Source organism: Eretmochelys imbricata, chromosome 8, assembly GCF_965152235.1.
Source record: "Eretmochelys imbricata isolate rEreImb1 chromosome 8, rEreImb1.hap1, whole genome shotgun sequence".
NCBI classification, from domain to species: Eukaryota; Metazoa; Chordata; order Testudines; family Cheloniidae; genus Eretmochelys; species Eretmochelys imbricata.
In genome coordinates, this window is record NC_135579.1 from 96,051,244 (window position 1) to 96,078,757 (window position 27,514).

General features: G+C 41.5%; 1 protein-coding gene across 3 annotated transcripts; it reads left to right on the forward strand.

Moving 5' to 3' along the window:
• Nucleotides 1–373: 373 nt before the first annotated feature.
• NDC1 (NDC1 transmembrane nucleoporin) lies at nucleotides 374–26,640 on the forward strand. Of its 3 annotated transcripts, none has more exons than XM_077824156.1 (18): nucleotides 425–551; nucleotides 1,965–2,085; nucleotides 6,941–7,042; nucleotides 7,751–7,925; nucleotides 9,727–9,865; nucleotides 11,358–11,466; nucleotides 12,122–12,173; nucleotides 12,599–12,731; nucleotides 15,510–15,602; nucleotides 17,779–17,860; nucleotides 19,211–19,369; nucleotides 19,865–20,131; nucleotides 20,288–20,406; nucleotides 20,726–20,776; nucleotides 22,372–22,435; nucleotides 23,976–24,076; nucleotides 25,036–25,196; nucleotides 26,334–26,640. In XM_077824156.1, the coding sequence occupies exons 1-18, from the start codon at nucleotides 507–509 to the stop codon at nucleotides 26,395–26,397; spliced, it is 2,037 nt and encodes a 678-aa protein (XP_077680282.1). In that variant the 5' UTR covers nucleotides 425–506; the 3' UTR covers nucleotides 26,398–26,640. The 3 variants fall into 3 exon arrangements, with proteins under 3 accessions (XP_077680284.1, XP_077680282.1, XP_077680283.1); XM_077824157.1 differs by lacking the exon at nucleotides 425–551 and adding an exon at nucleotides 1,125–1,341; XM_077824158.1 differs by lacking the exons at nucleotides 23,976–24,076; nucleotides 26,334–26,640 and having other exon boundaries at nucleotides 374–551; nucleotides 25,036–25,178.
• The last annotated feature ends 874 nt before the right edge of the window (nucleotides 26,641–27,514 follow it).

Consider the following 27,514-nt stretch of genomic DNA (forward strand, 5'->3'; position numbering starts at 1 on the left):
CGTAGCCTCTTGTGTCCCCTTCAGCTGTGGAAAGAGCCCAGGGCGACGGTCAGTTCCTCGCCACACGAGCAGTATTGAGGAAGCGCCAGGGGCAGGAGTGAGTAATGAGCGGTGTGTGAGAACACACGGGCTAAAAGAAAGCTCTGCAGCCCGGGACTGGGCCAGGGCCCCCCACCCAAGTCACAGCCGGACTGGACTCGGTCTGCCGACCCGCGCTAACGCGGGACGCTCAGGGGGAGCTGGGCGCGAGGCACGCCGGGCGCCCCGGGACGAGTCGTGCCCGTACAGCGCAAGCTCGGTAGTTGCCCGATTCAGAGGCTGTAGTTTCAGCTCCCTTGCCCTCGTCACTTCCGGTTGTGGGGGCCCTGCGGGGGCTGGCCTTCGCAGCGCCTGATGGGTGGCTCCAACAGGCAGCGAGATGAGCAGCCCCGGAGGAGGAGGAAGTGGGGGCCTGAACGCTGGCGGCTTTGAATGGCGGCGGCAGCGGGGCTCGTGCTGCAGGGACTATGAGGGCAGGCGGCGGCGGGGAGCAGCAAGCGCTGCTCAGGCAGGTGAGGGCCGCGCCCCGCGCCGTTCTCAGGCCCCCGCCCTGCGGCAGCGTAGGGGCCCCAGGCCCGGTTGTCGGGGCAACCGCCTCAGGCCTCGCCCCCAGGAAGCGGAGTAGCGGTCCTGGGTCCCCTAGGCCGAGCGACGGTCCCCCCGGGCTGTTCTGCGGGGTTGATCCTACGGGAGCTGGGTGGACCGTGGCCTGGCCTGATCCCGCGCGTTAGGGCCCCTGCCTGGGGCTTGGCCGCCTGGGGCTGGTGCCCTGGACTGCACCGGGTGTGTGGAGCCCGCCCTGCGCACAGCGGGGACCTCCGGCCAGTGGCGGGTCTGGCCGAAAGCATCGCAGTGCCCGCCGCCTGCCTGGGTCGGTAGGGGGCGGCGGGACTCGATGCCGGTGCCCGGCTGGGTAATGCGGGCCTCGCAGGCGGCGGGGGGTGCGCAGTGACTGGCCGCCCTTGGGCGGCGGGATCCGGAACGTGACTGAACCCCTGGGAGCTGCAATTCTGCAGGTGCCAAAGGGAGTTAAATGCCTGAATCCTGTTGCGTTTCAATGGCTGTTAAGCGCCAAACTCGGGTTCTTGGAGATCCCAGCCTAAAAATTAACTTCAGGACATAATGGGGACAATCAAAACAGATCTTGCTTCAGGAACAATGAATCATGGGTCCTCATTCTTTTTTGCCATTTGCCACAAATGTGCGCTTTCACGTGTGCAGCAGGTCACAAGCAGCATTACCAGTTCTTGCCATTTTACTACGAACCTTGCTGGAGTTGACTGATTATGTGAGACTCTCATGGTATGTTATGCTACAAGTTGCACAGCTGCAGCACTGCAGTTATGCCACTGTAATGTAGGCATTTGCAGTAGAAATATAAGGGATTTTTTCATTACTGGAGTGTGTCCACCCCCACGAGCAGTGGTAGCTAGGTGGACAGAAGAATTCATGTGTTGACCTAGCTGCCTCTTTAGAGGGGGTTAGTTTGATGTAATTACGTCAGGAGGGTGCAATTTTTTTCCCAGCCCTGAGTGACATAGTTAGGTTGACCAAAGTTTTAGGTATAGACCAATCCTTGGTTTTCCTTTTTTAAAAAATCAAACTTGTATGTTTCTAACTCTCATGGTTGCAGGGAAAAGCTTGAAAACACGATGCAATTGCCACTTAAAAGTTCACAGACCAGAAGTCAACTAAAAAGAACCCCAAATTTATTATCTCTAAAATCTCATGAATTTTAGGTTAATCTCATGGTTTATTGGGACCAGATGCATGCTTTTTGAATGCTTGGTGTGGACAGTATTGCACAAGTATCTGACTTCTCTGATAAATTGGGTTATGTGGTGGTTTGGCTGGTATTTGGTTTACAGAGACAGTATTTAAGATTTGTACTGTACTCCTACTCATGTTTTCCTTTGTCTTTTTAGGTTTTGGGTTGGAGAGTGGCTGCTAGTATTGCTTGGTCAATACTACTACTACCTCTGTGTACGGCAGTCTTCATAAGTATTAGCAGCATTGACTTGTTTCATCCTGTACAATGGATTTCAAGTAGGTGTCCTTCCCTGCACGTGAAATGTTTAACCCTCTGTGCAATTGTTAAAGTATTCTATTTCTGCTTGCTGCTTATGCTCTGATTAAATTAAAAATAACTATATTGGCAACGGCACTGTGCTGAAAACTGAGTTTTGGAGGGCTTGCGTAGCCTGGGAATCACTTTATTTCAAGACTGAATCAAGTCCTTAATTTTTAAATTCACCACTCTTACTGAACTCTGTTTTCCAACTATTTTTCCCTGTGGAATCCTTTGTAAGTGAAAGTTCATCTCATAAATCACCCTCCACTGTCTGGTTTTCAAAGTGTTTAATTCTTTGAGTTATGTTGAGGTGCTCTGTAGAACCACTGGTGAACCAGAGTTTTGAGAATCAGTGCTCTAGGGATACTGGTTTACCTGCATTTTAGACCTTTCTAAATTTGTGGGAACTGATATGTAAATATGCTTTCCAATATATAACTTAACTCGGTGCTTAAATGATAAAGGCTGATACTTATCTTTATCAAAGGTTCAATGGTTTGTTAAAGTGTCTGAGGAAGGAGATAAATATATGCTACATATTAAATAGATTGCAAAAGGAAAACATATGTTTACAGGAGTGGTGTTGATGGTCTCTAATAAACACCAACTGGAAATCCTAGTAGTTGTGACATTCAGGCTTTCAGGGAACTGTCATCTTCTCCTACCCTTCCGAAAAAGGAATAAACAAACAAAAAGTCATTACCAAATAACTAATATTGTAAGCCTCTCTACACGACAAAAGTTTTGCCAACACAAGTTTTGGCATACACCCTTCACAGTTAGTATATTGCGTGTGTGTGTGCATACTTGACTCCTTGGGTTGGTGATGCAGGCACCCACTAGGAGTGCTTGTGTTGATGCACAGTGCAGTGCTGTATGGGTAGGTATCCCAGTATATAACCTGCCACTGTTCAGTGCACTGTCTTTTGGGTGGTTTTGGCAATGCATGGTGGGGCAGAATGGAGTCTCACAAGGGTGACTGGGAGAAATGTGGTCAAATACCCATAATACAGTGTTATCCATCCCATAATATCTCTAGCCTATAATTTTAGCATCTATTTTCAATTTCCTACGAACCTGCATGGCACTTGTCACTGTCGGCCATCTCTGACAGAAGCATGGAGCCTGCACAGCTCTGCACTATCGTCATGACCATTGCAAGCATAGGATGCATGATACTCCAGTATTTGCAGAGTGGCAAGAAGAACTGCGGGGAGCCTGATGATTTCCATGTGGTCAGTTTGCCTTGAGACATAGCAAGAACCAGCTCAAGGTTCTTGGTAGCGTTCACCGAGCAGCTGCGGATGAGGAAGTGCCACTTCTGGGCCTGAGAAATAAGGACTGACTGGTGGGATTGGATTGCAGTGCAGGTCTGGGACATGAGCAGTGGCTGTAGAACTTTTGGATGCCAAAGGCCACGTGCCTGGATCTGTGTGCTGAGCTCTCCCCTCCACCCCGTCGTCCAACGCATGGACACCAAACTGGGAACTGCACAGATAGTGGAGAAGCGAGTAATGCTCACACTGTCAACTTGCAATGCTTTGGATTGCTACCAGTCAGTGGGAAGTAATTCTGGAGTAGAAAAATCCACAGTGGGGGGGCTATTGTCATGCAGAGCTACAGCATTCACAGAGCTACAAACAGGGACCTTCTCTTCTGTCCAGCAGATTACCGTTGGCAATGTTGAAATGGCAGTAGGCATAGGATCCAGCCTATCCCTGACTCATGAAGCCATTCGCTGGCCACCTTGACAGCACCAAGGAAAGATTCAACTACAGGCTCAGCACATGCAGAATGAGAATTGAATGTGCTTTTGGTAGTTTGAAAGGGTGCTGGCATTGTTTCCTCACCAGATTGGATTTCAGTGTGAAAAATATCCCAGTGGTTATAGCTAACTGTTCTGTCCTGCATGATATTTGTGAAGCAAAGGCAGGAGCCGGGGGGGGGATTATTGCAGAGGTAGAAGGTTGAGGTGAGCTGGCTGTTTGAGTATGAACAGTCAGACGCAAGGGCTGTTAAATGAGCTGGGTAGCATAAGGCGGCTTTGAAAGACCGCTTCAGCAGCTAGCCATTGTAATGTGCTGTGGTGTACTGTGCTCAACCTGGTGCTGCAGCTTGGGGATCTGTTAGGATTTGTGCTTGCTGCACGTCTGTGCATATATCACTGACAGTGCAGTTAATAATGTTGTGGTGCTTGCTGTACATTTTATGATGACAGGTCATTTATGATGACGACTGGCACTGATCCTATGGGTTGTGAGTATACAACAGCACTACTTTCACTGCCAGCAGGCATTATCCACCCTATGTTTTTAACTAATAAACATGAATAATTTTCAAAACAAGAGAATTGTATTCAGTTACAAAAACAGCTACAAACAAAAAATTTGAAGAATTTAAAAGTAAATACATTTTAACGTAAAATCATTTAGAATCTCAATAAACAAACAAGAGCAGGGAACACTGTCAGTTGTAGCTACCCATACATCAACCATGGCTCTCCCAGGTCAGTGTATATGAAGCTGTGGTTGTCCATGCTTTTCCCCCAGTGTGGAGTGGTAGGGGTAGGCATGCAGGCCTTGAGGCCATGGCGGGGAGGCATTGTGCTGCAGTTCTCCACTGACTGAAATGGCAGTTGAGCCTGGGATTGTTAAACTTGGAGACTGTACCTCTCAAGGCCTCAACAGCTACATCACCAAGTAAAACACATAGAGGTACCATTGTCCGTATAGTAGGAATGGAAAATGAAACTTAGGATTCAGAATTCCCCCCTTCTTTTGCTCCCCTAGGTGTTTAAGTAAGACCTGCTTATTGGCACTCTTTTTTTGGAGTGCTTGTTCATGGCACCAGTCATGGTGAATATGACTCGCCAGGGGTGAGGGAAATAAGGAGGGAATTGCTTGGTTGCATGAAACTGAGTACAGAGCACTGGCACCCTTTTCCACAAGTGGTGGTGGTTGTTTTAGCTGATATCTCAGTCCTGAGGGTAACAAAAGCAGAGAACACAACTGCTATTGGCATCCCGAAGCTTCCCAGGCCTGTATGCTGCTAGCCTCTTTATGGCAATGACTCTTGCTGAAGTCCTCACCAAATGGCATGGGAAAGTGTTCTACCACAGAGGAAGAAATAAGACTGCCAGCCCTAGAAACCTTTAGGAGAGGACTGCAGAGTACCTCCATGCAAGTTTCAATGAGAGCTCTCAGGAGATTCAAGGGACCTTCGTCTGTATGTAAACAAACTGCTCTGCATGGCCACCTTTGTCTCAGTCTGGAGGGGAATGAGAAGCAGATATCAGCTCTACGTCTTTGTTGTACCACTACCTTTTATAGTACAGGTAAATTAATGCAATGGTTTTCACCTTTTTTCACTTGTGGACCCTTAAAAAAATTCCAAATGAAAGTATGGACCACTATGGAAATCTTAGACATAGTCTCACCCCACATTGAAAACCACTGAATTAATGAAAAGTCAGTAGCTGTGTCTTGCTAAGTTGGGGGTGCTATCAGTGTAATTGGAAAAATTTTTACATGCTTATCTGAGGTTCCTTCCCCTGCTGTGTGCATGCCTGTGCTCAACTGCAGGGACTGGCTGGACTGCGGTGGAGTCAAAAACAGGACCTGACTCATGACACAGCCTGACCCCCCTGTTTGCCTTTCGCTCATATTCCTCATTCACCACCTCCTTCTCTCTGTTCATGGTAGAGGCCTGTGACTCTGGTGCCTTAGAGGCATCCATGGTGATGGTCAGGATAGTGTTGGGCTTTCTCCCAATGATGGTATGCAGCTCTTTGTAAAAGCAGCAGGTCTGCAGTTTCGCACTGGATCAATTGTTGACCTCCCTGGCCTTCTGGTATGCCCGCTCCAGTTCCTTGGCTTTCACGAGGCACTGTTGCTGGTCCTTGTCGTACCCCTTTACCTGCCTCCCGCAAGCAATCTGCTTATAGATGTTGACATTTCTACAGCTGGATCAGAGCTGTGCCTACACATCCTCTTCTCCCTACAGACCTAGGAGATCGAATGTCTGCTGTCTACTCCAGGTCAGAGCACGTCTGGAGCGTGTAGCCAGCATGGCTAGCGGGGCAGTTGTGCACAACAACGGAGAGCAGATAGGAGTGCTCACCAAGCTGGACAACTAGGGAAAAGGCATTTCAGGAATTCTCTGGGGTTTTAAAGGGAGGGCTGGGGGAGTTTTCAGTCTGTGACCCGTGGGCAGTGGAATTCACAGTTGTGGCTGGAGTGGTCTGTTGGGCATTGTGGGACAGCTGCTGGAGGATTGTTAGGGTCAACAGGTAATGCAGTGTGTACACTGATGGTATATTGAACCCAGTACATTGACCACGGCTCAACACCACTCAGGGGGGCTGGTGTTATGTCAGCACTTACATTTGTGGAAGATGGATTTAAGTACAGACACGTGTGCAACTAGGTCCATGTAAGCTGCCTTGCACCGACCTAACTTTGTGGTATAGACCAGGCCTTAATTTTCATAGTAAGGTTTGTCTAGGTATGGGTGCTATTGCTGAAAGGGGAATTACTTCAGCTATGTTAGAAATACATGCATGTGTCCAAATTAAATTGCAAGATTCTGTATTTTCATGTATGACCAATCCAATTACTAAGATACACAACATGCTTCATTGAAGTATGATTGTTTATCTAGAACCACTGTGCAGCTGCACATTACAAAATACTACATTCTTAATGAAATAAGAACCTATTGATTGTGATTATGCATTATGTACCTAGATGCTCAGTATTAAACATTTGCTAGTATCATAGCTTTATACTGTACTATTGCACCTTATGAACAGTGTCTTCTCTTTCATTTTAGATTCATTCAATGATTGGTATACTTCCTATGTTATCTTTTGTATCCTTCTTATGTCAGTGGTGATACTGATAATAAGCATCTTCAATGTTGAATTTTATGCAGGTGAGTTATGAAAATTGCTGTCAACAAGATATTTAACCTTTAGCTAAATGAGAGGACTGTCTTGAAGGATTTTGTTTTTATACTTTATGTATTGGCTTTATACAGTGCTGTATGGATTGATTGAAAGTGGAATGCCTTAAAGCTTATTTTAATTAGGTATCTAATGGTGGCATCAGTGTTGGACACTTCCTAATAGTCAAATTGACTTGCTCTGGTCAGAAACACGGAATAAAAAAACCCCTGATCCTCTTTAAAATAACTATTTTAATTTCAGATTCTTCCATAAAATTTGGATTCTGTATGTAGCCTCAACAATCCACTTGCATTTGGGGAGTTAGATCACCAGCGGTGAATGTAGTAATGGAGCAGTGTCCCCTGGACAGGCTCCTCATCCAATTCAAAATTCTGTACAAGCTTGTTCCAGTGCTATATATTTCCATGTATTCACCAGACATTTTGCTCTGCCCCACTAATATAACTGCACTTTGGAGTAGGAAGGGGATCTGCTGTTATCCTTGTGCTACTTCATACGCCTGAAACTCTCCTCTGTGCCGCCGAGTTACTTTTCTCTATTTATATCAGCTTATGGTTGATTATAACTAAAGTGTTCTGTGGTGTCAAAGGTATCACATACAAATGAAACACAAACTATGAGTTTTATTTAGCAGTAGATGATAATCCTCCATGGTTTTTTATTTTTATTTGCAGTTGTGCCTTCTATTCCCTGCTCTCGATTAGCACTGTTAGGAAAGATTATTCACCCACGGCAAGTTATCCATTCAGTTGTTCATGCTATAATGGGAATGCTGATGGCATGGTGTGCTGCAGTTATGACTAAGGGGAAGTTCCAGTTCCTTGCTTTACCCTGCACAGCTTCAGAAAGGTGACTTTTTTTGTTAATAGTGGAACCAAGTATTGTGCAAGTAGTACCGTTTTGTACTAAAATGAGTTCACTGGACGTTTCCTAGAGGAAATAACCCTTTAACTTCTAGCAAAAGATGAGCAATTGTGTGTCTGTTCTTAAACTTGCTTTAGTATGAGTACTGGAAGGAGAAGAGTACTTCAGTGAAGAATGACAAGTGATTAGTTTACAAACACTGCTGTGGATAATTTTTTTTTTAAAGTTTGACCAGAAGCCCTGACCCTCTAAGTTACTATGATGATTATTAGAAATGGACTATAGAATCATAAAAATGTAGGACTAGAAGGGATCTCAATCTTCTAGTCAGCCCCCTACGCTGGGGCTGGACCAGGAATACTTAGACATTCCCTGATGTGGCTTGTCTAACAGGTTCTTAAAAACCTCCAGTGAGGGGGATTCCACAACCTTAATTGGTATACATTACACAAAAGAGACACAGTAGTGTGAATTCATTGTTTCATTTACTATAGTACTATATATTCATGTTTAAACGGTACGATGGGATTTGTGCAAGCCTGGGAGGGAGGGGGGAGAAGCGGAGCAGCATGAGAGGAGGCGGCGGAGCGGAGGTGAGCTGGGGGTGGGGGGGGCAGCAGCAAGTAACCGGGGGGGGGGGGACGGGGACGCAGAGGAACTGCTACCTGCCCCAGTTCACCTCTGCTCCGCTTCTCCTCCCCCGAGCTCTCCGCTTCTCCCTCTCTCCCAGGCTTGCTGTGAATCAGCTGTTTGGCGTGGCGGGGGGGGGCAGGAGAAGCGGAGCGGCGGCATGCTCTGAGGCGGAGGTGAGCTGAGGCGGGGAGCTGCTGGGGGGTGCTCTGCATCCACCAATTTTTCTCCATTGGTGCTCCAGCCCTGGAGCACTCAGAGTCGGCACCTATGGCGGCAGCATGTCTGGCTCCGACACTCGGCTCTGAGCGGCGTGTTAAGGGGACCGGGCCAGGGGGTTGGATAAGGGGCAGAGGGTCTCGGGGGGGCAGTTGGGACAGGGAGCCGGGGGGAGAGGGTTGTGGGTTGGATGGGTCGTGGTTCTGAGGGGCCAGTCGGGGTGGGAAGTAGGTGGGGGTTGGATAGGGGGCGGGGCCAGGCTGTTTGGGGAGGCACAGTCTTCCCTACCCAGCCCTCTATAGCAGGTTTGATATAATGAGGTTTCACATGTAATGCGGTAAGATTTTTTTGGCTCCCGAGGACCGTGTTACATCGGGGTAGAGGTGTATATAAAAAAATTTCACAGTAAAATGACCAAGTATTATTTTATCAGCTACAATTGGTTAATCATGTAGTAAAAACATCCTGGTCAGTTAATAACTTAGGTTAATAATTAAATCAGTGTTTTAATATCGTGCATTGCAAAGAGCTGCAGGAGACACATAAAGAGCTACTTGTGGCTCACAAGCCTCAGTCTGAGTGTCCGTGATCTAACCTAAATCTCCCTTGCTGCAGGTTCAATGCTGAAAAGGTCAAATGACCCTTCAGCTGTAAAATGACCTAAGAACCTGTCTCCTGTTCTATATGGCATCTTCAGAAGATCTTAGTCCCCCCCACCCCATGATAGACAAGTAGCAAGAACAGGTAATAGGACTAGCAGCTCGGATAAAACTTGCTCTGGTATACATCCCTCGCTGATACTTGGGAATATTTTTCATTTACACCAATCAGATGAATAAAATCAAAGCTGTGCTTAACTAAAGTTAGAAGCTAAAATGAAGTCTAGAATAGTAATTTACAGTATTATAAGTTGTTATAAATCATTTCTTTACTTTAGCCTAGATGGTGCTGTTCAACACATGTGCCTAAATGAGTATCACCTCTTCCTCCTGCTGTCTGGAGCTTTCATGGGCTACAATTATAGTCTCTTGTACCTTGTTAACAATATGAACTATTTGCCATTTCCAATCATACAGGTAAGAGGCTAAAAATCTTTGTAAAGATAAATATCTAATCAGCTCAAATGACAAAGGGTAAACTTGGAGGGTTGTTTATTTTTTTTGGTCTACTTCCAGTATCAAAACATATGTGGGTGCCAGTGGCCAAGCACTTGCATTCTTTTATTAAACCAATCTATTCTAAAATTAACAAACAAGGCTTTTAGCTTAAATCCTAGCAATCCCTCCCCAGATCCCATAAAATCCTAATGTTAAAATAAACCAAAAATCTTACTGTTACAACCAAGTAAAATTTACACAGCCCTGAAGCATGGTAAATTCTGGCTCAGGTGGACCACTGTGGTAGTGAATTCCAGATGTGAGAATGCCCTGCCATTGAGTTTAACTCCAGGAACTTGCATCAGGAGTGGCCTGTGTATTCTAAGCCTCATGATGTAGAGGAAAAACAAGCTTTCAATGAATAGGTTACTGAACTAATTCAAACATAAATCATAACCGCTTGAATCACACTCAGAAGCAAAAAGCCAGCCATCAATCACTACGGTTACATGTGTATAGTGCTTGTGGGCTGCTGTATTCTGCACTAGCTGAAGCTACTGGGTGCTTTTGAAGGGTACCTGAAGAGGTAGACTCTTGCTACTGCTACTACCTCAGAATCTAGGAGCAGCAGTGGATCCCAGTTGATTTCTAGACCAACGCTTGGTCTAAACACAGGTGTACTGGTTTAACTGAAGGTGTCTTAAACAGATTTAGTTAAACTAAACTGATACATGCCAGGTTTAAACTAAATTAAGAGTATCAACACCATGTTTTGTGCTGGTTTGTCAGTAAATTTACATGTGCTTCCTATAATAAAATCTGATATAGTTTTAGAAGCTTGCAGATTCATATTGGCAACTCTCCTTTTCTGAGACTGTTTATCTAAATGAGAAGGTAAATCTTGCATACATTTTATTGGTGAGACTCTTTTCAGTTTCCAAAGGAAATATGTAATATGACTATCTGCCTCTATTTCATGGTTTTGAAGGATTGTCATAAACTTAAAAATCCTACTGTTGTCGGAATATTTTCCTGCTTTTTAGAATAGAACACCTGAGGCTCTGATTAAGAGAATAGAGAAGAAACATACTTTCCTCTATTCGCAATTTACTTTGTGCATTTGGCACAAATTAATTGTGTTTGTGTGTATGTATAGTCAATTTCCCTGTTTCTTCTGTGTGGTAAATTTTTTTCTACTTGTGTGGGTTTTTTTTGTTTGTTTTTTCCCCACACACAGAAACAGGGGAGGAAAAAAGACTGTACAATCACATTTTCTTTCTGATTTCAATTGCAGAAACTAGAGCCGGGGGACTCGAGAGTTATGGGCAACACCCGAAACTACTTCTAATTAACCTTTTAAAATTGACTAGACTTCAGGTTGATTGCATTTGTTTGAGGACTTTATCATACTTGATTTCCTTTGAATGCAGAGTGCTTCAACTAATCTATCTTTTTTTTTTTTTTTTTTTAGCAATACAAGTACTTACGTTTCAGAAGATCTTTGCCCCTGCTGGTTAAACGTAGTTGTGTGGAATCACTGTACTTGGTTAGAAACATCTGTGTTGCATATTATTTTTTTGGTAAGAGTTCTGACACTTTTTTTTTCTTGTCCCTATATACTAAGAGAATTATTTAACCAATTTATTAATATTTATTATTCAGCCCTAAACATAACTTGTCCAGGGTGCTTATGTTTTTTTATTAGGTAAGTAAAATAAGCATTTTTCACCATTATGGTAAAGTGTAGATGAATGACTTACTGGCTCAGCCACACAATCATGGCCATTTTGTATTCTAAGCCTAAAGGATATTGAAGTATTCCTCTTCCACTTGCCATATTTATATTCTATAGGTAATGACGGTACTTTGGAAATGCAAAGTATTCTAGATCACTTTCCACTGAAGATTCCAAAGTCTTGTACTGACATTTATCTTTGTAGATGTGCATTAGCCCTGTTACAGAAGTCACTTGTATGAGACCCTTAGAGAAGCCATTAATAGACCAAGGGGTAGAGTCCACATCTCCTGATTTAGTCAGGGGCTTTAATCCTAAAGGACATCCATTCTTTTTGTAGTCAGTCTCTGAAAAATATCACCTTTTTCCACTATACACATGTTGCCAGTCTTCATTTGTGTATAATCTAACTTCATTCTGACATGAAATTTCTTACTAGCCTTTTTTTGTACACTTCAAAGTTTGAGATCTATTTTACATGTCATTCTGTTACTGCTTAGGTTACATTCCAAGAGCATGGATAAGTACCACAATGGACCTTCATACAGATAGGTAAGTAGTACAAATGACTGCCTTTTAGAATACAAGAAGGGAATATTTTTCCCTCACATCACATACATGTATTCCGTATATATTCTCCTCCCAGTCTTTGTAGAATCTCTTTACTTATGACAATTCCTTGTTTAAAATGGCAAATGTTGGGAGTTTAACATCACTGTTAGTTGACTGAAGAGTTTTGGATCTTACAGAGCTATCAGTGCTAACAAGTAAAAAGAACTAAATGGGTTTTTGATAAAATGTTTGTCCAAGTAACTAAATTTCTCGTAGTAAGCTTTAATCCATAAATATTTTGTGTTGCAGAAGTCAATTATAAGCATTTTCCAATACTAAATGCGTTTGGAGATATATATATATATATATATATATATATATATATATATATATATATATATCCAAATTTTTTTTTTTACCCCCAGTAAACTTCATCCTCTTGACACACTTACTGGTCTTCTGGATCTATCCTTGCTCTACCATACCTGGTTATGTGGTATATTTCTTCTGATTACTTGGCACATTGCATGGCTACTCTTCAAAATCTATGCTACAGAGGTTAGTATTGGGTGACTGTTATATGGGGAAGACATCAATGTTGTGGGGAAAAAATGCTTATGTTTAAAAGCAATATTCACTTAGAATAGTTTAAACCAGTGGTTCTCAAACATTACAGAGCAGGGCCCATGCTTTAATGCAGAGACTAGCTGATGGATATCTCCCATCCCTTCTTTGATTGTTTAAACCATTTTCCTTCCCCTTTCCAATAGCATAGAAAGGTTGTGGCATCTATAGACAACTACAGTTTAAATGGAAAACTAATATTTGGAGAATATCTGTTTTTTATTGCAGTAGCTCAACTTGAAATGAGAGAGCATCATGTGCTCAGCCAACATTTGGTGAACTGTACCTTTTTAGAAACTTCAAACAAAGTCCCCAAAGTACATAACTCTGTAATGCAAACAATTTTGGTTTAACAGAATACAGGCTGAGCTATTGAAAGAGATTTCAAAGCATCTTGGGAATTAATACATTTTTCTTCTCTTTTACTTAATTGTTAAGCATCAAATTAATATGGCTAAAAAGATTTATTTTAATATGACTCATAATGTATTTAAAGCTGAGACCATGATTCAATAAAAGAAACAGTGGAGTCCCAATGGTAAAGAATTGGAGTCTTATTCCTCATTGTCTAGTTTAGATATTTTTTTTGTAAGACAGCAGAGAATAAAAATCCCTCCCATCCCCCCATAACATTATTTTTTTTCGTAGACTTTGCTGAGCTGCAGCTTAGCAGGAAAAAAGGGTCTGAGGTTTTAAAACCTAAAGCAATGTTTTCTTAAAATATGGGGCAGGCATCTCAGTTGTTCAGAGTGTCAGCTTTCATTCAAAATCTCTAGCTGGTATGAAGATGGAGAAAACCTTCAAAATGTGACTCAACTATAACTGATGCAGTGATGACTACCTCAATTTTCAGAGATCCTGGAACGATAGCTTTGAGGTTTGAACTGCCCTATTTCAATAGGTGCTAGCTCAAATGCTAATGATTAAATATCTACATTAATCATTTTACTAGTCATAAAATCATGTAAGACAAGAGAGGAGGTGGTGTTGTATTGTGAAAATGTAAAATATGAGCAGGCCTTTGACAACTTATGGCAGGGCTGAAATGGGTTGCAGTTGGTTTCATGTTCCTGAATGGTAGTGTGACTTCCAAAAGTTTGGGAAATACTGACCTACAAACAAATTCAGAATGCAATGAAGTTTTTCTACAAACATGGGCAGGAAGTTTTAGCAATATCAGAGGAGATATGTACTCCCCTTTACTTTGAGAACACTGGGAGAATTTGGTCTTTATTTTTCAAAATATAAGTAACTTTTCTGTGATTAGAAGACTGTGCCAGGGTAATATCAGTAAGGCAAGCATGACAAAAATTGAAAGCCAAAGCAGTTTATTTTAATACAAACTACTTCAGAGACTCAAATAGGAGGATTAAAGTTTATTAATGAAATACAAAGATTCAAATGAATTTATAGAAGTCCTCCCTCTCAAGTCCTTCAGGAAATCCAGGGATATGATTACTTCAGCTTTTAGTATAATTTTAAAATAATTACATTTTCCTATGCACCTTTGTAGAATCCTTAAGAATTCCACATAATTTATTGCTGCCCTGTTGAGAGTCTAAAACTGGCATTTTTAGTTTCTCTATTGGTCTGTTTTAAGTCCACCTTAATTTCCAAATTGGAACTTTCTGAAGAAAGTGTCCCATTTATTAAAGGCCTCAAAACATGCCTCTAGACCCTGAGGTTTCCTTATAAAATATTTTTTGGCTATTCAACAGAAGAGATCACAGGGAAAGTTTGTTTACCCATAGAAGGTGATGTGGTGGGGTTTTTTTTAGGTTGTTCAGCTCACCAAAAGTAGCTGTACATACAGTTGAATGTGGTGTAAGCTGGTAGGTCTCTAGAGCAATTCTTATTCTGCTTGAAGTCATTTTATTAGCTGTTTGGTTTTTTAATGTGATAGAACTTAAAGTTTCTATTTAGAAATGGAGGGAAGAAAAAAAATGGTTTCAAGGATAGTCTGCTTTAAATCTGAAACTGCTCGGGAGTCTACGCCCAAACTGTACATCATATCATTTTAACTAAATGTAATGTGAATAGAAGTACATTGATGGATACTTGTAATGGAATTAAATCAGCTTTGTGTTGGGATTTAAACATTTCCCTTCAACGTTTGCAGTCTAAATGTTGTAGCATGAGAACCAGAAAGCCGGAAGTATCAAATGTGAGCATCAGAATGACAGCTAAATTAGATGATTTAAAACAAATAATTTTAACCTAAGGAGTTATAGAAATGTTAAAACTGACTGTGCCCCTTTAATGACCTTGACTCCTTAGGACACAGCTAACTATGTCTAACTTTGAGCTTGCTATTTGACCAATACAGTTTAGGTTGATCTGCCCTTCTGGTAATTGGTTGTGGATCACTTTGTGTTATGTTGTGGCTTTTTCGTAAGACATAGTAAAATATGGGATGGTGTCCCTAATGTTTAACCACAAGGATTATTTGAAGGGTATTAAGATAAATTGAGTGACTTGTCTGATTCTTGTCAGTTTAAAAATAGATATTGAAGTCCGTTTTTGCTGCATTAAACACCACTGGCTTGTTTAACAAGAGGTCAAAGCTTTTGGGTATATAGTTTTGTAGCTTGTCAGGTTGGCAAATGACAAAAATTAACTTGACTGTGGTCTCTCACTAATGGTTTATTTCAGCGTTTGTTCTGCATAATATAACTAGTGATGAACAAATTTAGTTATTTTCTCTAATTTCAGGCACATCATTTTCCTGTTCAACCAACTTTTGCTGAGGAAACAGACCAATGCCTGCCTAAAATCTTAAACAGCAACCCTCCCCTTATTATAAAGGTATCTGAACTGCCACGTTGATATTACATGTATATTCGTTAAGCCCTGGTCTATGCTACAGAATTAGGTTGACGTAAGCTGCCTTGCATTGACCTAACTCTGTAAGTATCTACACTAAAATGTAGCTCCCGCCGAGGTAACTCACCCACAATGCCAACTTAACTCCACTTCCACGAGAGGATTAGTTCTTAGGTCGATGCAATGTCAGCGTAAACATTGCATGGCTTACATCTACTGTTGCTGGCCTTCATAAGCCGTCCCACAATGCCACACACTGACGGTTCAATCAGCGCAAGTGCTCCTTGTGAAGATGCACATTACTGACGCAATGACCGTAGTGTGGACGCATAAAAGTGATTGAATTACTGTGGTGGCTGTACGTCAACGTAACTTAGGTCAATATAGTTTTGTAATGTAGACGTACCCTAAGACTCCCTGACTGCAGATAATGGGAGACTTAAGTATAATAATTTTGACTGCAGCAAATGTTCCTTTAAAAAATCAGCCTAATTCAGAAGAGTCAGAAACATTGTGCAGTGCTTAAACTTCTGTCTGTAGGTTTCATAGTGATACCTTATGTTTGTTTGCTGTACAGGATCAGTGTTTAAGCTGAAGGAAGATTAATTTAGGTAGAAGGAAGCAGTTTCTGGTATTTTATATCATGTAGTCAATTGTGTGTGTACAATACTGAACACTTCTGTTAAAACAGAGCATATATGAAATTCCATTCACTTTGTGTTAACTGCTTTTCAAGCTTGTATCTTTGTCAGGTGAATAGGCACTGTTCAGAATTACATGTATGAGATTAAATATATGCACATTTTTGTGTACTCAATGCTTCTGATGCTGCTGCATATCTCCTATTGTTTATCCCTGTTTCCTATCTTCAAGACCCAACATTTCCTTGGATTTTCTGTCCTCAGTAAAAATATATATTTCTAAAAAGACAATAACACAAAAATTAACATTATTCACAAATTGTAGTGGCAAACATCCTGTGAATTTAACCACGATAAATGTAGAACTTTGCGTTCTGAAGTGACAAATATAGTGCTTGAACCAATTTACTAAATGTTGCTCTTATTTTGAGGTGTGAAGTCTCAAATTGGTGTTTTACAAATGATCTAGCTGAGAATATTTCCTTGCACAGGCAAGTGCTGTAGTTAATGATTTCAGAGACTTATAGCTTATTTTAACACTACCGCTGAGATGCATTACAACTCCCAGTGTTTCCAGTTCTGTTGCAGAAGAGAAGTGACCATCAACAGAATTTAACATGTGCAAAGCCTAGTTTGTAATGATTCCTGAAATTGTAATCTCATCTTTATTAAAAGTGTAATTTATAACTGCATTTTGTTTATATCTGCAGGATTTGAGAAATCACACCAGTGATATTCAGACTCAGGCTCGGGAGCTGCAAGTGGCTCCTTAATGTGTCTCCTGCTGCTTTTTGGAGCACATGATATTAAATCACTGTGTGATATAATTATTAATCAATCAGGATGCTTATGTAGTATGAATATAGAGTATTATAGTAAATGAAACAATGAATTCACACTACTGAGACTCTTTTGGGTAATGTTGATTGCTAATTTGGCTCCTGAACCATTGAGGTCTGTGCATCACTGAATCACAGTATTTTGGGGCATCTATTTGGTCCTTGATAAATGTTCAGAAAAGCACTGACACAATTTTTAAATAGCGTGACTAACTTGTTATGTAGCCGTGGCAGGCAATGAGAGAACGTACCTTAAAATTATGCTTTCGTTTCAATGTAAATTCCATGATTTCTATCTTGTGTTTAACCACTAGAGCCAGAAATTGGTACTTTAGACTACTCAATGACAAATGAAAGGGCATAAAATCTGCAGAGTTTCCTACAAAGTTCTGATTCACTCAACAGCCCCAATATGAAACTAATCTTTTTTCAGTGGTCAAAGTGAGGGAATCATTCTCCCATTGTTCAGCCTGATTTAAATGTTTTTCAGTCATGTGGCTGAATTTTGCCCACAGTTATGGTATCTGTGCACAAATCCCATTGACTTCATTAGGGATAGCATTTTTAGGAAGAATTCTGTGCTGAAATCCAAAAACAAAACCAGTAGATTTTGACTGAAGTGATTATAAATGGTCAACTTGTTTTTATAACTTATTAAAACATTTTCCTCCTTTGTAGTTCTTGGCCTTACAGGACTTGATGTTACTTTCCCAGTATTCTCCTGTGCGACGACAAGAGGTCTTCAGCCTCAGTCAGCCAGGTATTGGTAAAATTAATTCTCCATGGTTATAAACTTTTAAGAATTGTTCTAATCATAAGATTTTTTTTTAAATAATCTAATAATTTGAAGCATGCTTCATAAACCACGGGGACTTATATATAAAAAGACCCTGGCATCATTTTGGCATCATTTGGAGGAGCCTTGATAGTGTTGTGTCCTCTACTAAACTCGCCAAATACTAGTGCCTGCTGTTTGTTTGTTAAATGATAACTGTGAGGTGGGTCCTAGACCAGGGGTGGCCAACCTGAGCCTGAGATGGAGCCAGAATTTACCAACGTACATTGCCAAAGAGCCACAGTCATACGTCAGCAGCTCCCCACCCTGCTCCCAGCGCCTCCCACCTACTGGCAGCCCTGCCAATCAGCGCCTCCCCCTCCCTTCCCACACCTCTCAATCAGCTGTTTTGTGGCATGCAGGAGGCTCGGGGGGACGGGGAGGAGTGAGGGCACGGCAGGCTCAGGGGAGGGGGCGGGAAGGGGTGCAGTGGGGGCAGGGCCTGTGGCAGAGCCAGGGGTTGAGCGGCGAGCACCCCCCGGCCCATTGGAAAGTTGGCGTCTGTAGCTCCAGCCCCAGAGTCGGTGCCTGGACAAGGAGCCGCATATTAACGTGTGAAGAGCCGCATGGGGCTCCGGAGCCACAGCCTGGCCACCCCGACCTACCGTACCAAAAGCAGAGTGGTATTGACATAACAGATCATAAGTTTAAACCAAATGATAGAATAACAGATGTGCATAAAAGCCTACTGTGAGGATGTAAGTGAGATGGAACCAAGCATAACAAATGAATCAACCCTGCAGCTGTGAAAGCAAACAGTTGCTGTGATATAAAATCAAGTGTATGAGACTCCTAACATACTAAGAGATGCTGTAGGAGGTCAATAAAAACTGTCTTGAGTCCATTGGGGAACTTTTGTTGCACCTCATCAGGCATTCTGGTGTTATGGACTAGCTTCAAATCTCTTTATTACCATAACTGACATCACTTTTTTGGTCGTCTTAAGTCTCAAACCTACTAAGCAACTAATGGGCCCAAATTCAGCCCTCCAATCTGCCCATGAAACTCTCATTGAGATTACTGGGAGCAGCAAGTGTGGCTTGAAGGTTAGAATTTGGGCAACTGTCGTGTATCTGGTGACTAAAAACTCTCTCAGGGTGAAAATGCAGCATGGCTTTCCTAGGAATGTCATGTTTCAGATAATTCTCTAAGCTTGTACTAAAAGTAAAAGCAGAACATAAACACAACTATCAAAACAGGCTTGGTGGTACCTGTGACTTGAGTAGAGAGAGAACATCAGTTGTGCCTTCAAATAATTTTTCTGTGTTCTGGTAGGTGGGCATCCTCACAACTGGACAGCAATATCAAAAGAGTGCTTGAATCTTTTGAGTGACTTGACGCAGAAGCTGATTATGCAGCAGGAAGCTGCAGCTACAAATGGGAGAGTGAAACAGCCATCTACGGGAGAAGTAGGAAGATCCCTGAGATCTTCAGGTATCTTTGTATGGGAGAAGATTCACAATAGCTGTTGTGATGAGGTTTAAACCTGCATACCCCCAAAAGACATGCTGTTATGATTCAGCTAGTGTTGGTGTAGGAATGTGCAAATAACACTTTAAGGAGAGGCTAGACATGCTGTTTACCAAATTGTCTCAGAATAAGAACTGGAAGCACAAATATTGTATAGAAAATGTCAATCTGTATTGGTGTGTATTAAAAAAAAAAAATATATCCATGAGGGTCCCCCTTAGCTTTGCAATTCTTAAATCCATAGATGAGATTGAACATAGACTAAAAAGTAAGGGTTCTGAATGTAATGGTGGTAATAGACTTCCAATGGAAACCGTATATCTTGCATTAAGAACTCTCACCAGAAATTGAGTGCTGAAATAGCTATGGGAATAGTAACCTTGGGGGAGACACTAGTAGAAAAATGGGTTGACATATGCCAGCTTGTACGTCTCGGTGCAATGTGTTCTTTATCACCAGAAGCAGCTGTTACAGAAGAAATGGCCTTCCAGACACAGAGGTCTAATGTCGTTTCTAGAGCCCACGTGCCTTCCCTGGTTAAATCATCCCTCTTGCCTCTAAAGGCATCATCTACATCTGATCTTGGAAGCTCTTTTGGTTCACCTTTCAGTTCTCCTGCTCTAAATCGCAAGGCTGGAATTCTGGATTTAAACTCTCCTTGGCATGGATCAGTCCAAAGTCCTCATGTTATGAGAAGAGGACCAAAGCTGTGGACATCAAGTTCAGGTGGGGATCTTCGGTTTCAATCCCCTCTCATCCTCCTCTCTGTAGGTATAATTGAAATATTGTCTTGACTGCACAAATCCTTATCTTTGGAGTTAAATGATTGGTCTATGGGGAGGGTAGATATTTTTCTCAAACTCTACTGGATTTCTCTTGTAGATCTGCAAATGACTGGCTCTCCTCAAGCGTCCTTCCCTGTGATCTCTGTTGCAAGAGTTGGTAATGAAGCAATTCAACCAAGCTTTATTTATACATGGCTCCAGAACAAGCAAGAGCAGGTGGAGTAAAAATTGCATTACAAACCAGTTAAAACCAGCTTCTGTTTTTGTATGTAGCATGTAAGATTGGGGTTTTTTGGTTTGTTTTTTTTAAAGGGAAACTTCATCTTATTGTATGACCTTTCTCCTCAGATTATCGGACCTAATCTTAATTTTTTAAAAATTTTTTTAAAAACCATCCTAATTCTTCAAAACACTCTTCTCTGTATAGAAAGTTTAGGGACTATAAGGTTGTGGAAGGGTTAAATTGCATATCAGAAAGGTTGCCTGTGTGTGTGTATTTATTTTTTAATCTTCATTTTTTCGCTCTTTTACATAGGTTAGGAGTTTCTTGTCAAAACGAGTGCTGATAATGTATTTCTTCAGCAAGGTAAGGATGAATGTATGTTTTGTGACAGCATTTGATTGGGTACACCAGAAACACATAGGCAGAAGTGGGTTCTAATCCTGTATTAAGTGAACCCTCTAAATTTGGTAGTAACATTTCTAGAACATATTTTATTCCAAGGTCTTACTGCATTTTACATACTGTTGTACTGAAGCCTCCAATATTGGAATCATATATAGAAGCATTACTGTTCTTTCACACAGGTAAACTGAGGTGCATAAATTGCAATTTCCCCAAAGTCCCACATAGCATCAGGGCCAAAATTAGAATTTAGGAATCCTGACTTCATATCACTACACTAATTGCTAGATAACAGTCTCTAGTTATACCACTTAAAACCAGACTTCTCAGGGGGTTGGTTCTTGTGATGTGGACAAACAACGGGAACTTTCCATAAATCCTTTCGTCAGATGGTCAACCTGCTAGAAACTTTTTTTTAAAATCTTAATAGTGGCACAAAAGATTAAATAAAATAAATAGGTAGAGCTCAGTATTTTTTAAGCTGTAGATTTAGTTTAATTGACATACATGATCCAATAATGTGATAAAATTATTCTAAGGATTTCCCTTAATTCTGATTTTAATCTTTCATAGACTTAAATGAGCATTACCACTGGGTCAGGTCATGTCCCCCCATGTCTCTGCACAGAGGGACCCTCTGCAAGCAGATCTCCTCTGTCTAGGATCAAGGGAGGGGTTCAGCTGCCCCATGGCAATTTTTATGCCTCCCAGTTCTGGCCCCACAGAGACCTTTGTGAAGTCTGGGGTAGAGACTGGGCTATATTGGGCCAGTCAGTGGAGCTATGGCATGTACATTGTCCCTCAAGCACAGGGCTTAATTTGTGCCAGGGCTGAGCCCCGGCATCTCTAGGGTTGGCAGTTCATAGCCCCGGCAACTCTGGGCTTGCTGTGTCTGTTAGGAAAGTAAAAAAAACTGCTTCAGCCCCGGCACCTCTTTCATTCCAAATTAAGCACTGCTCACGCCCCATTGAAGTTAGTCAGAACAGATTATATAGCCCTATTTTTTGTGAAGTCCCCACTCATGGTTTTCGTGGGCAACTGCAGTCAGGAAACTGGGGGTACCACTCGGGGGGCAGAGCTAATGTGCCTGTACAGGGCTTTTAAATGGCCCTGGCCTCCCATGCATCTTCTGAGGGCTGCCTGTTTTACAGGTGGGTCCTGCAGCCTTTTCTGTCAGGGTGGGAGGAGGTACATAAATACAAGTAGCTTGCCAGATCCTGGGTTAGGTCTGCCCCGCATTTTGAAGCGTGGTTATTTTGTGCAGGCATGCAGATCCCATGGCGGACATTAGCTGCAATGGAGATGAGCGCGGTATAACTATTTAGAGCAGGCAAGTCCCAGTTAAATGGTTCAGTACCTACAATAGACGCCAGTAAAACTCTATAGCAAATCTTTTTTGATGGGCGCTACACTGTATAACTGTGTATACTGGGCATGCATTTATAGTCTTGTTAAAGAATGTATGGGGTTGTATTTGAAACAAACAACTTTGGCTGGGTGACTGGGGGGAAAAAAAAACCTATATGCTTTTCTGAAATCTTATGCTTTCTCCTCAGCATCCAGAGGCCTTGATCCAGGCTGTCTTTTCTGATGCCCAAATGCACATTTGGGCATTAGAAGGTAAGCAACTTCCATTTGAATTTGTGTTCGTTATTCTGGGTTTGTGGTACAATAGCAGTGGACATCATGAAAGGGCCCCAATTCCAGACTTGCTGTATCCATTACTATGTAAATGGATTTAAATAAAGCTCTTCTATGGTAAGTATAACCCACACTCACACCATGTGGCTGTTTGTCCTCCTCTAGTGGCTGGACTATATAGATCGGATTCTGCTAGCTCAAAGCCAATAGCAGACTTGGATCTTTTAGCTCAAGCAGTCGATGTTCATGGTTTTAGATCCAAAAATCCTGGGTTTAATCCCCACAGTTGATACCCCTCTGGGGCAACAAGTTACTTCTGATTTAGTGAAGCGTATGCAACATTGAACTTGTAATATAAGACCACAAAAGGAAACCCATTTTCAATTAAGGCGCACGCTGTCAGTACTTTTCCCTGTTCAGCACAGAAGCCAGCACTATACTGGTTCACTGTTGGATAATCTCAGAGCAGTGTGAGATGCTGTAATACTAAACAATAACGTAATCTTAAGAACACAAGCATTCTCTATACAAACATCAGAAGACTGTGCCTGCCCCAAGAAATTACATTCTGAGTTAAGACAAACAATAGGTGGAAGTAATGGAGGGAGGTGGAGTGGAGAGAACAAAGGTAACAGCGATGAAAACGCATGGTTGCATCAGATAGCTATTTGCCCTGTTTGGAGAGTTTTTTAAATAGACACATGAGCAATAGATATTATAGCAATAATTCCTGCTGGCAATCTGCCTAGTCATGACCAACATAATTGACTGATTATTTATATTATGTTAGTACCTAGAAACCCCATTGTGCTAGGCTAGGCACTGTACAGCAAACTAAAGACTGCAATCCCTGTGCTAGAAAACTGGCAATTTACATAAGACAGAATTCAAAAGACAAAGGGGACAAGGGTGAGTTCAGGGGGATAAGAACTATAAATTAAACAGTTTGGCAGAAAAACAGATGTGACAGTTTGCCATTTACCTACCAGTGCCAGATGGAAGTGACTTGTGGGTATCCTGGCAGAGGTAAGTTTTGAGAAGGGATTTAAAAAAATAAAGTGGAAGTTTTTACCAATATGTGGAAGAAGTATTGCCCATGCAAAATGGGCAGTGTGGGTTAACTAACTGTTAATGGTTCCTAACGGGATAATGCCTAGTTAGAGCTATGGAGCTAGTTCTGGTGATCTCTAAGTGTAAGACTTGCAAGATGATGGGGAAGGCAGCAAAGGTAGATGGGCAGCTAAGGCAACAAATCTGGGGATAGTTTATACCATGGAGCAAGTTAGAGCAGCCTCAGGACAGCTGTAACCTGCACCTGGCTGCACTATACTTCGAGGGATCTCCCCCACACTAGTGGAATCTTCAGATTGCAGATGCTGTAAGCTGCAGTGGGGGCCAGGATCTGGCCCATTAAATCCCTAGAATTGCAGCATGTTTGTTCCGTTTCTGGAGGCTAAATTAAGATTAGTTAGGTCTTAGTTATATTAGACTTAATATTAACTTCTTTCTTTGCTTGGAGGTCTATCTCGTTTGGTAGCAGCCTCATTTACTGAAGACAGATTTGGAGTTGTCCAAACTACACTGCCAGCTATTCTGAGTACCTTACTGACTCTTCAGGAGGTGAGGATCCTTGACATCTCCTTAGTGCAACATTAGTTCAAGGGGGAAGTTTTCCTGTTCATTTTCCTGTGTCTCACTGTGGCACTGCTGACTGACTTTAAAATGAAACACTTCTGTCACCACTTAAAATGGCTTATCGTAATCTTCAGTTAAGCTAAACAAAGCACCAGAGTCCTTTTTTAGACTGAATAAATACCTCATTAGATCCTTCTTAACTGACATTGCACTTGGAAAGTTTTTTAAATAAATTATACAAAATGCTCAATTATAAACATTGTCTCATGGAAGTAACTATTATTATAATGTCAACATAAGCGTTTAGGATTTAATCTTCAGCTTGATCACAGACATCCCTCACATGTAATGTACAGCATTTCAATTTCAGAGCCAGCAAATTTCAGGAGATCAAACCTGTTCCATGTTTCTCAGCAAATATTAAAGCATTACTCTAGAAGCAATTATCATATCAGTACATGATGTATTTGGGAGTGTGTTAATCACACAGATGTGTCTCCAAGGTAATGTTATGTGCCATTTACTGTAATCACTGTTCTGTCTTAATGGCAGATTCTCAGAATTTTAGAGAGAATTAAAATTAGTCAGCCTAAGACATTCCAAAAACATGCAATGGAACTGCTTCCTTATTTCTAAAAGATTAGTCATGGCAAAGTTGGGAATTCTTCCTTTTACTTCAGTGTTTGTACTATGTTCAGCATTCAAAGAATATAAAATGAGATTCTCCATTTATGGAAAGTCTGCTCCTGTATTTCCATTGGCCAAGATGCAGAAGGAATGCTGGGTCAAGCTGTCTCCAATCTTTTTTTACTCGTCAGTGGTGAAACTTCTGAATTTGCTGTTTGTTAGTCTCTTCGCTTTACTTGGCACAACCACCTGTGCTGCTAGAGTTTGTTTGAAATGGATTCGGCAGAACAGTTCTTCTCATTCACTTGTCAATCCAGGTTGTAGATAAGCATTTCAAGCTGCCCCATGCTTCCAGCAAACCACCCAGGATTTCGGGAAGTCTGATGGATACCTCCTACAAAACGCTACGATTTGCGCTTAGAGCATCCCTGAAAACGGCGATATACCGGGTCACTACTACTTTTGGAGAACATCTAAAGTAAGGCCTTTGGTATTGGCAGCTTCCTGCTTGGTTCTGTTTAAATGAATGTAATAACAGAGGCCATGTCTACACTAGCACTTACGTCGGCAAAACTTTTGTTGCTCAGGGGTGTGAAAAAACCACCCCCGAGCGACAAAAGTTTTGCCATCCTAAGCACTCGCGTGCACAGTGCTGTGTTGGCAGGAGATGCTTTTCCACTGCCATAGCTTTCGCTGCTCATTGAGCTGGTTTTATTATGTCAACAGGAGAACTCTCTCCCGTTAGCATAACATGGCTCCACGAGAGCTCGTACAGCAGCACGCGGGTAGCAGTACAGCTGTGCTGCTCTAAGCTTGTAAGGGTAGGCATGGCCCAAGTGTACCTATGGAAAGGGAAGTCCCACCAATAGGGGGACCGTCACAGGACATCAAGCAACAATTTCAGCTGTTGAAAACACAAAGGGAATTTTCCGAATTCCCCCTCCTAATGGCGATGAATGTGTAGTATTCACATGGATAATCCTCTGTAGAGTCCTGATAGCCCCCAAACATGGGGCTTTGACTGTCAGGCTCTGGCTGGCTGTGCTGTTCTTGTAAAAGCAATAGGCAGCCTCATTCCTAATTTGTGGACATGCGAGTTGATGGAAGTTACATGAACTATGAGATCATCGTTCTTCTGTTGGCATTTGGCCACTGTGCTATTAACTTTGAAAGTAACAGTAACACATGAGCAACAACTACTTTATAAGGGATTTTTCCTTTGCAGACTCCCGAGAGATCTATTTAAAATAGATTGTTTACATTGGGAGAAGAGTTGCATGAATTTGTTAAATACTAAAGGAGCTTATAAGTGAATTACTGTTTAGGATCTTGTTTAAAAGAACAAATACCTTTCAGTAATAAAAACTATTTAATACTTTCATACATGAGAGCAGGTTTAAAAAGAAGTATCTAACTCCAAATCTGAACTTGCTTGTCTTTGCCCTTAATATTTGAATGTAGGTTTTTATTCTATAACACAGCTGGGTTTTCTAGATTTCTAATGGACTCCCAACTATTGATTTCAGCTTGTACTTAAAATGTTTTGACATGAGGCTTTGCTCTACAGTTGATGTAACATGTTAATGTACAATTTTATGCTTGTATTTTGTTCTAGTGCAGTTCAAGTGTCTGCAGAGCATAAGAAAAGACTTCAGCAGTTCCTGGAGTTCAAAGAATAGTTAAGTAAATTAAATAGGTGACGTTGCTGATACTGCTACAGATGGACAGTACATGTTTAGCATTCTTGAACTGGAAGAAAGTGGGACTTATTAATCAGTCTTCCTGTCTTGTTTGGTGGCCTTTTCAAAAAGTGTATTTTAAATGTAAATCATGGAATTCAACTGTTAGCAGAACTACAAAAAACTTCTGTTTGGATCACTTTACTTGATCTTTTGTATAATAAAGCTCTTTTTTTAAAAATGTCTTTGTTTAAATATTCTTGGCAATTGAAGAAACCTCAGTTCTCATTTTGAGATTAGTACCCGCTTTTGAGGCGAACAGGATTAATCTGTCACTTGTTTTACCAGGTATGTTTTGCCTGGAAGCTCATATTAAAGAATGAGGGGCAGATTTGCAAAGGTGCTTAGGCACTTAAAGATGCAGATATGCCCCTTGTAACACTTACACTAGGCACCCATGTGCATCTTTAGGCACCTGAATACCTTTGTAGATCTGGCCCATAGCATTCTTTAGTGCAAGGAGTTTGTGCTTTAAGTGATTCAAAAGTATGAACGTTGTGCTATAGGATAAAAGGGGCTACATTTCTGTCTGATGGCAAAATAGCTGCAAAACAAAATGGTGTGCAGAAAGCCATATCTAAAGAACACAAGCAAGTACTGTTTACTTTATAAACTATATAGTTTGAGAAACGAGCAGCTTGGATATTAGTTTCAAGAGGGTGCAGAATTGTTATTGATGAGTGGTTTTTAAATTAAATTGGTCTACATAAAGACATGTAGAAAACATTAAAGTTAGTAAAGCTTGCCTAGTAAATTTCCAAATAGCAATTCTAAGGCTCTGTTGGATCATATTAAAGAAGTTCTGTATTAAATCACAAATGAGTTTGATTCCCCATAGTTTAAATTCCAGGGTATTACTAATTAAGAGGTCTCTTGGTTTTTGGTACTGTTTCTCTCCCTCTGTGTGAAACTTGCAAGCTGCTAATTGTGTTAGTACATTCTAAGACAGAGTCTGTTCTCAAAGAAAAGGAGTACTTACAGCACCTTAGAGACTAACAAATTTATTTGAGCGTAAGCTTTCGTGAGCTACAGCTCGCTTCATCGGATGCATTCAGTG

What these genes read in the sequence shown, in the direction of transcription:
- NDC1 (XM_077824156.1), top strand. Translation starts at nt 507, where the DNA reads ATGAGGGCAGGCGGCGGCGGGGAGCAGCAAGCGCTGCTCAGGCAG. An exon ending in TCCTGTACAATGGATTTCAA is followed by an intron (nt 2,086 to 6,940) that starts GTAGGTGTCCTT and finishes CTTTCATTTTAG; the next exon opens with ATTCATTCAATGATTGGTAT. An exon ending in ACCCTCCCCTTATTATAAAG is followed by an intron (nt 15,603 to 17,778) that starts GTATCTGAACTG and finishes CCTCCTTTGTAG; the next exon opens with TTCTTGGCCTTACAGGACTT.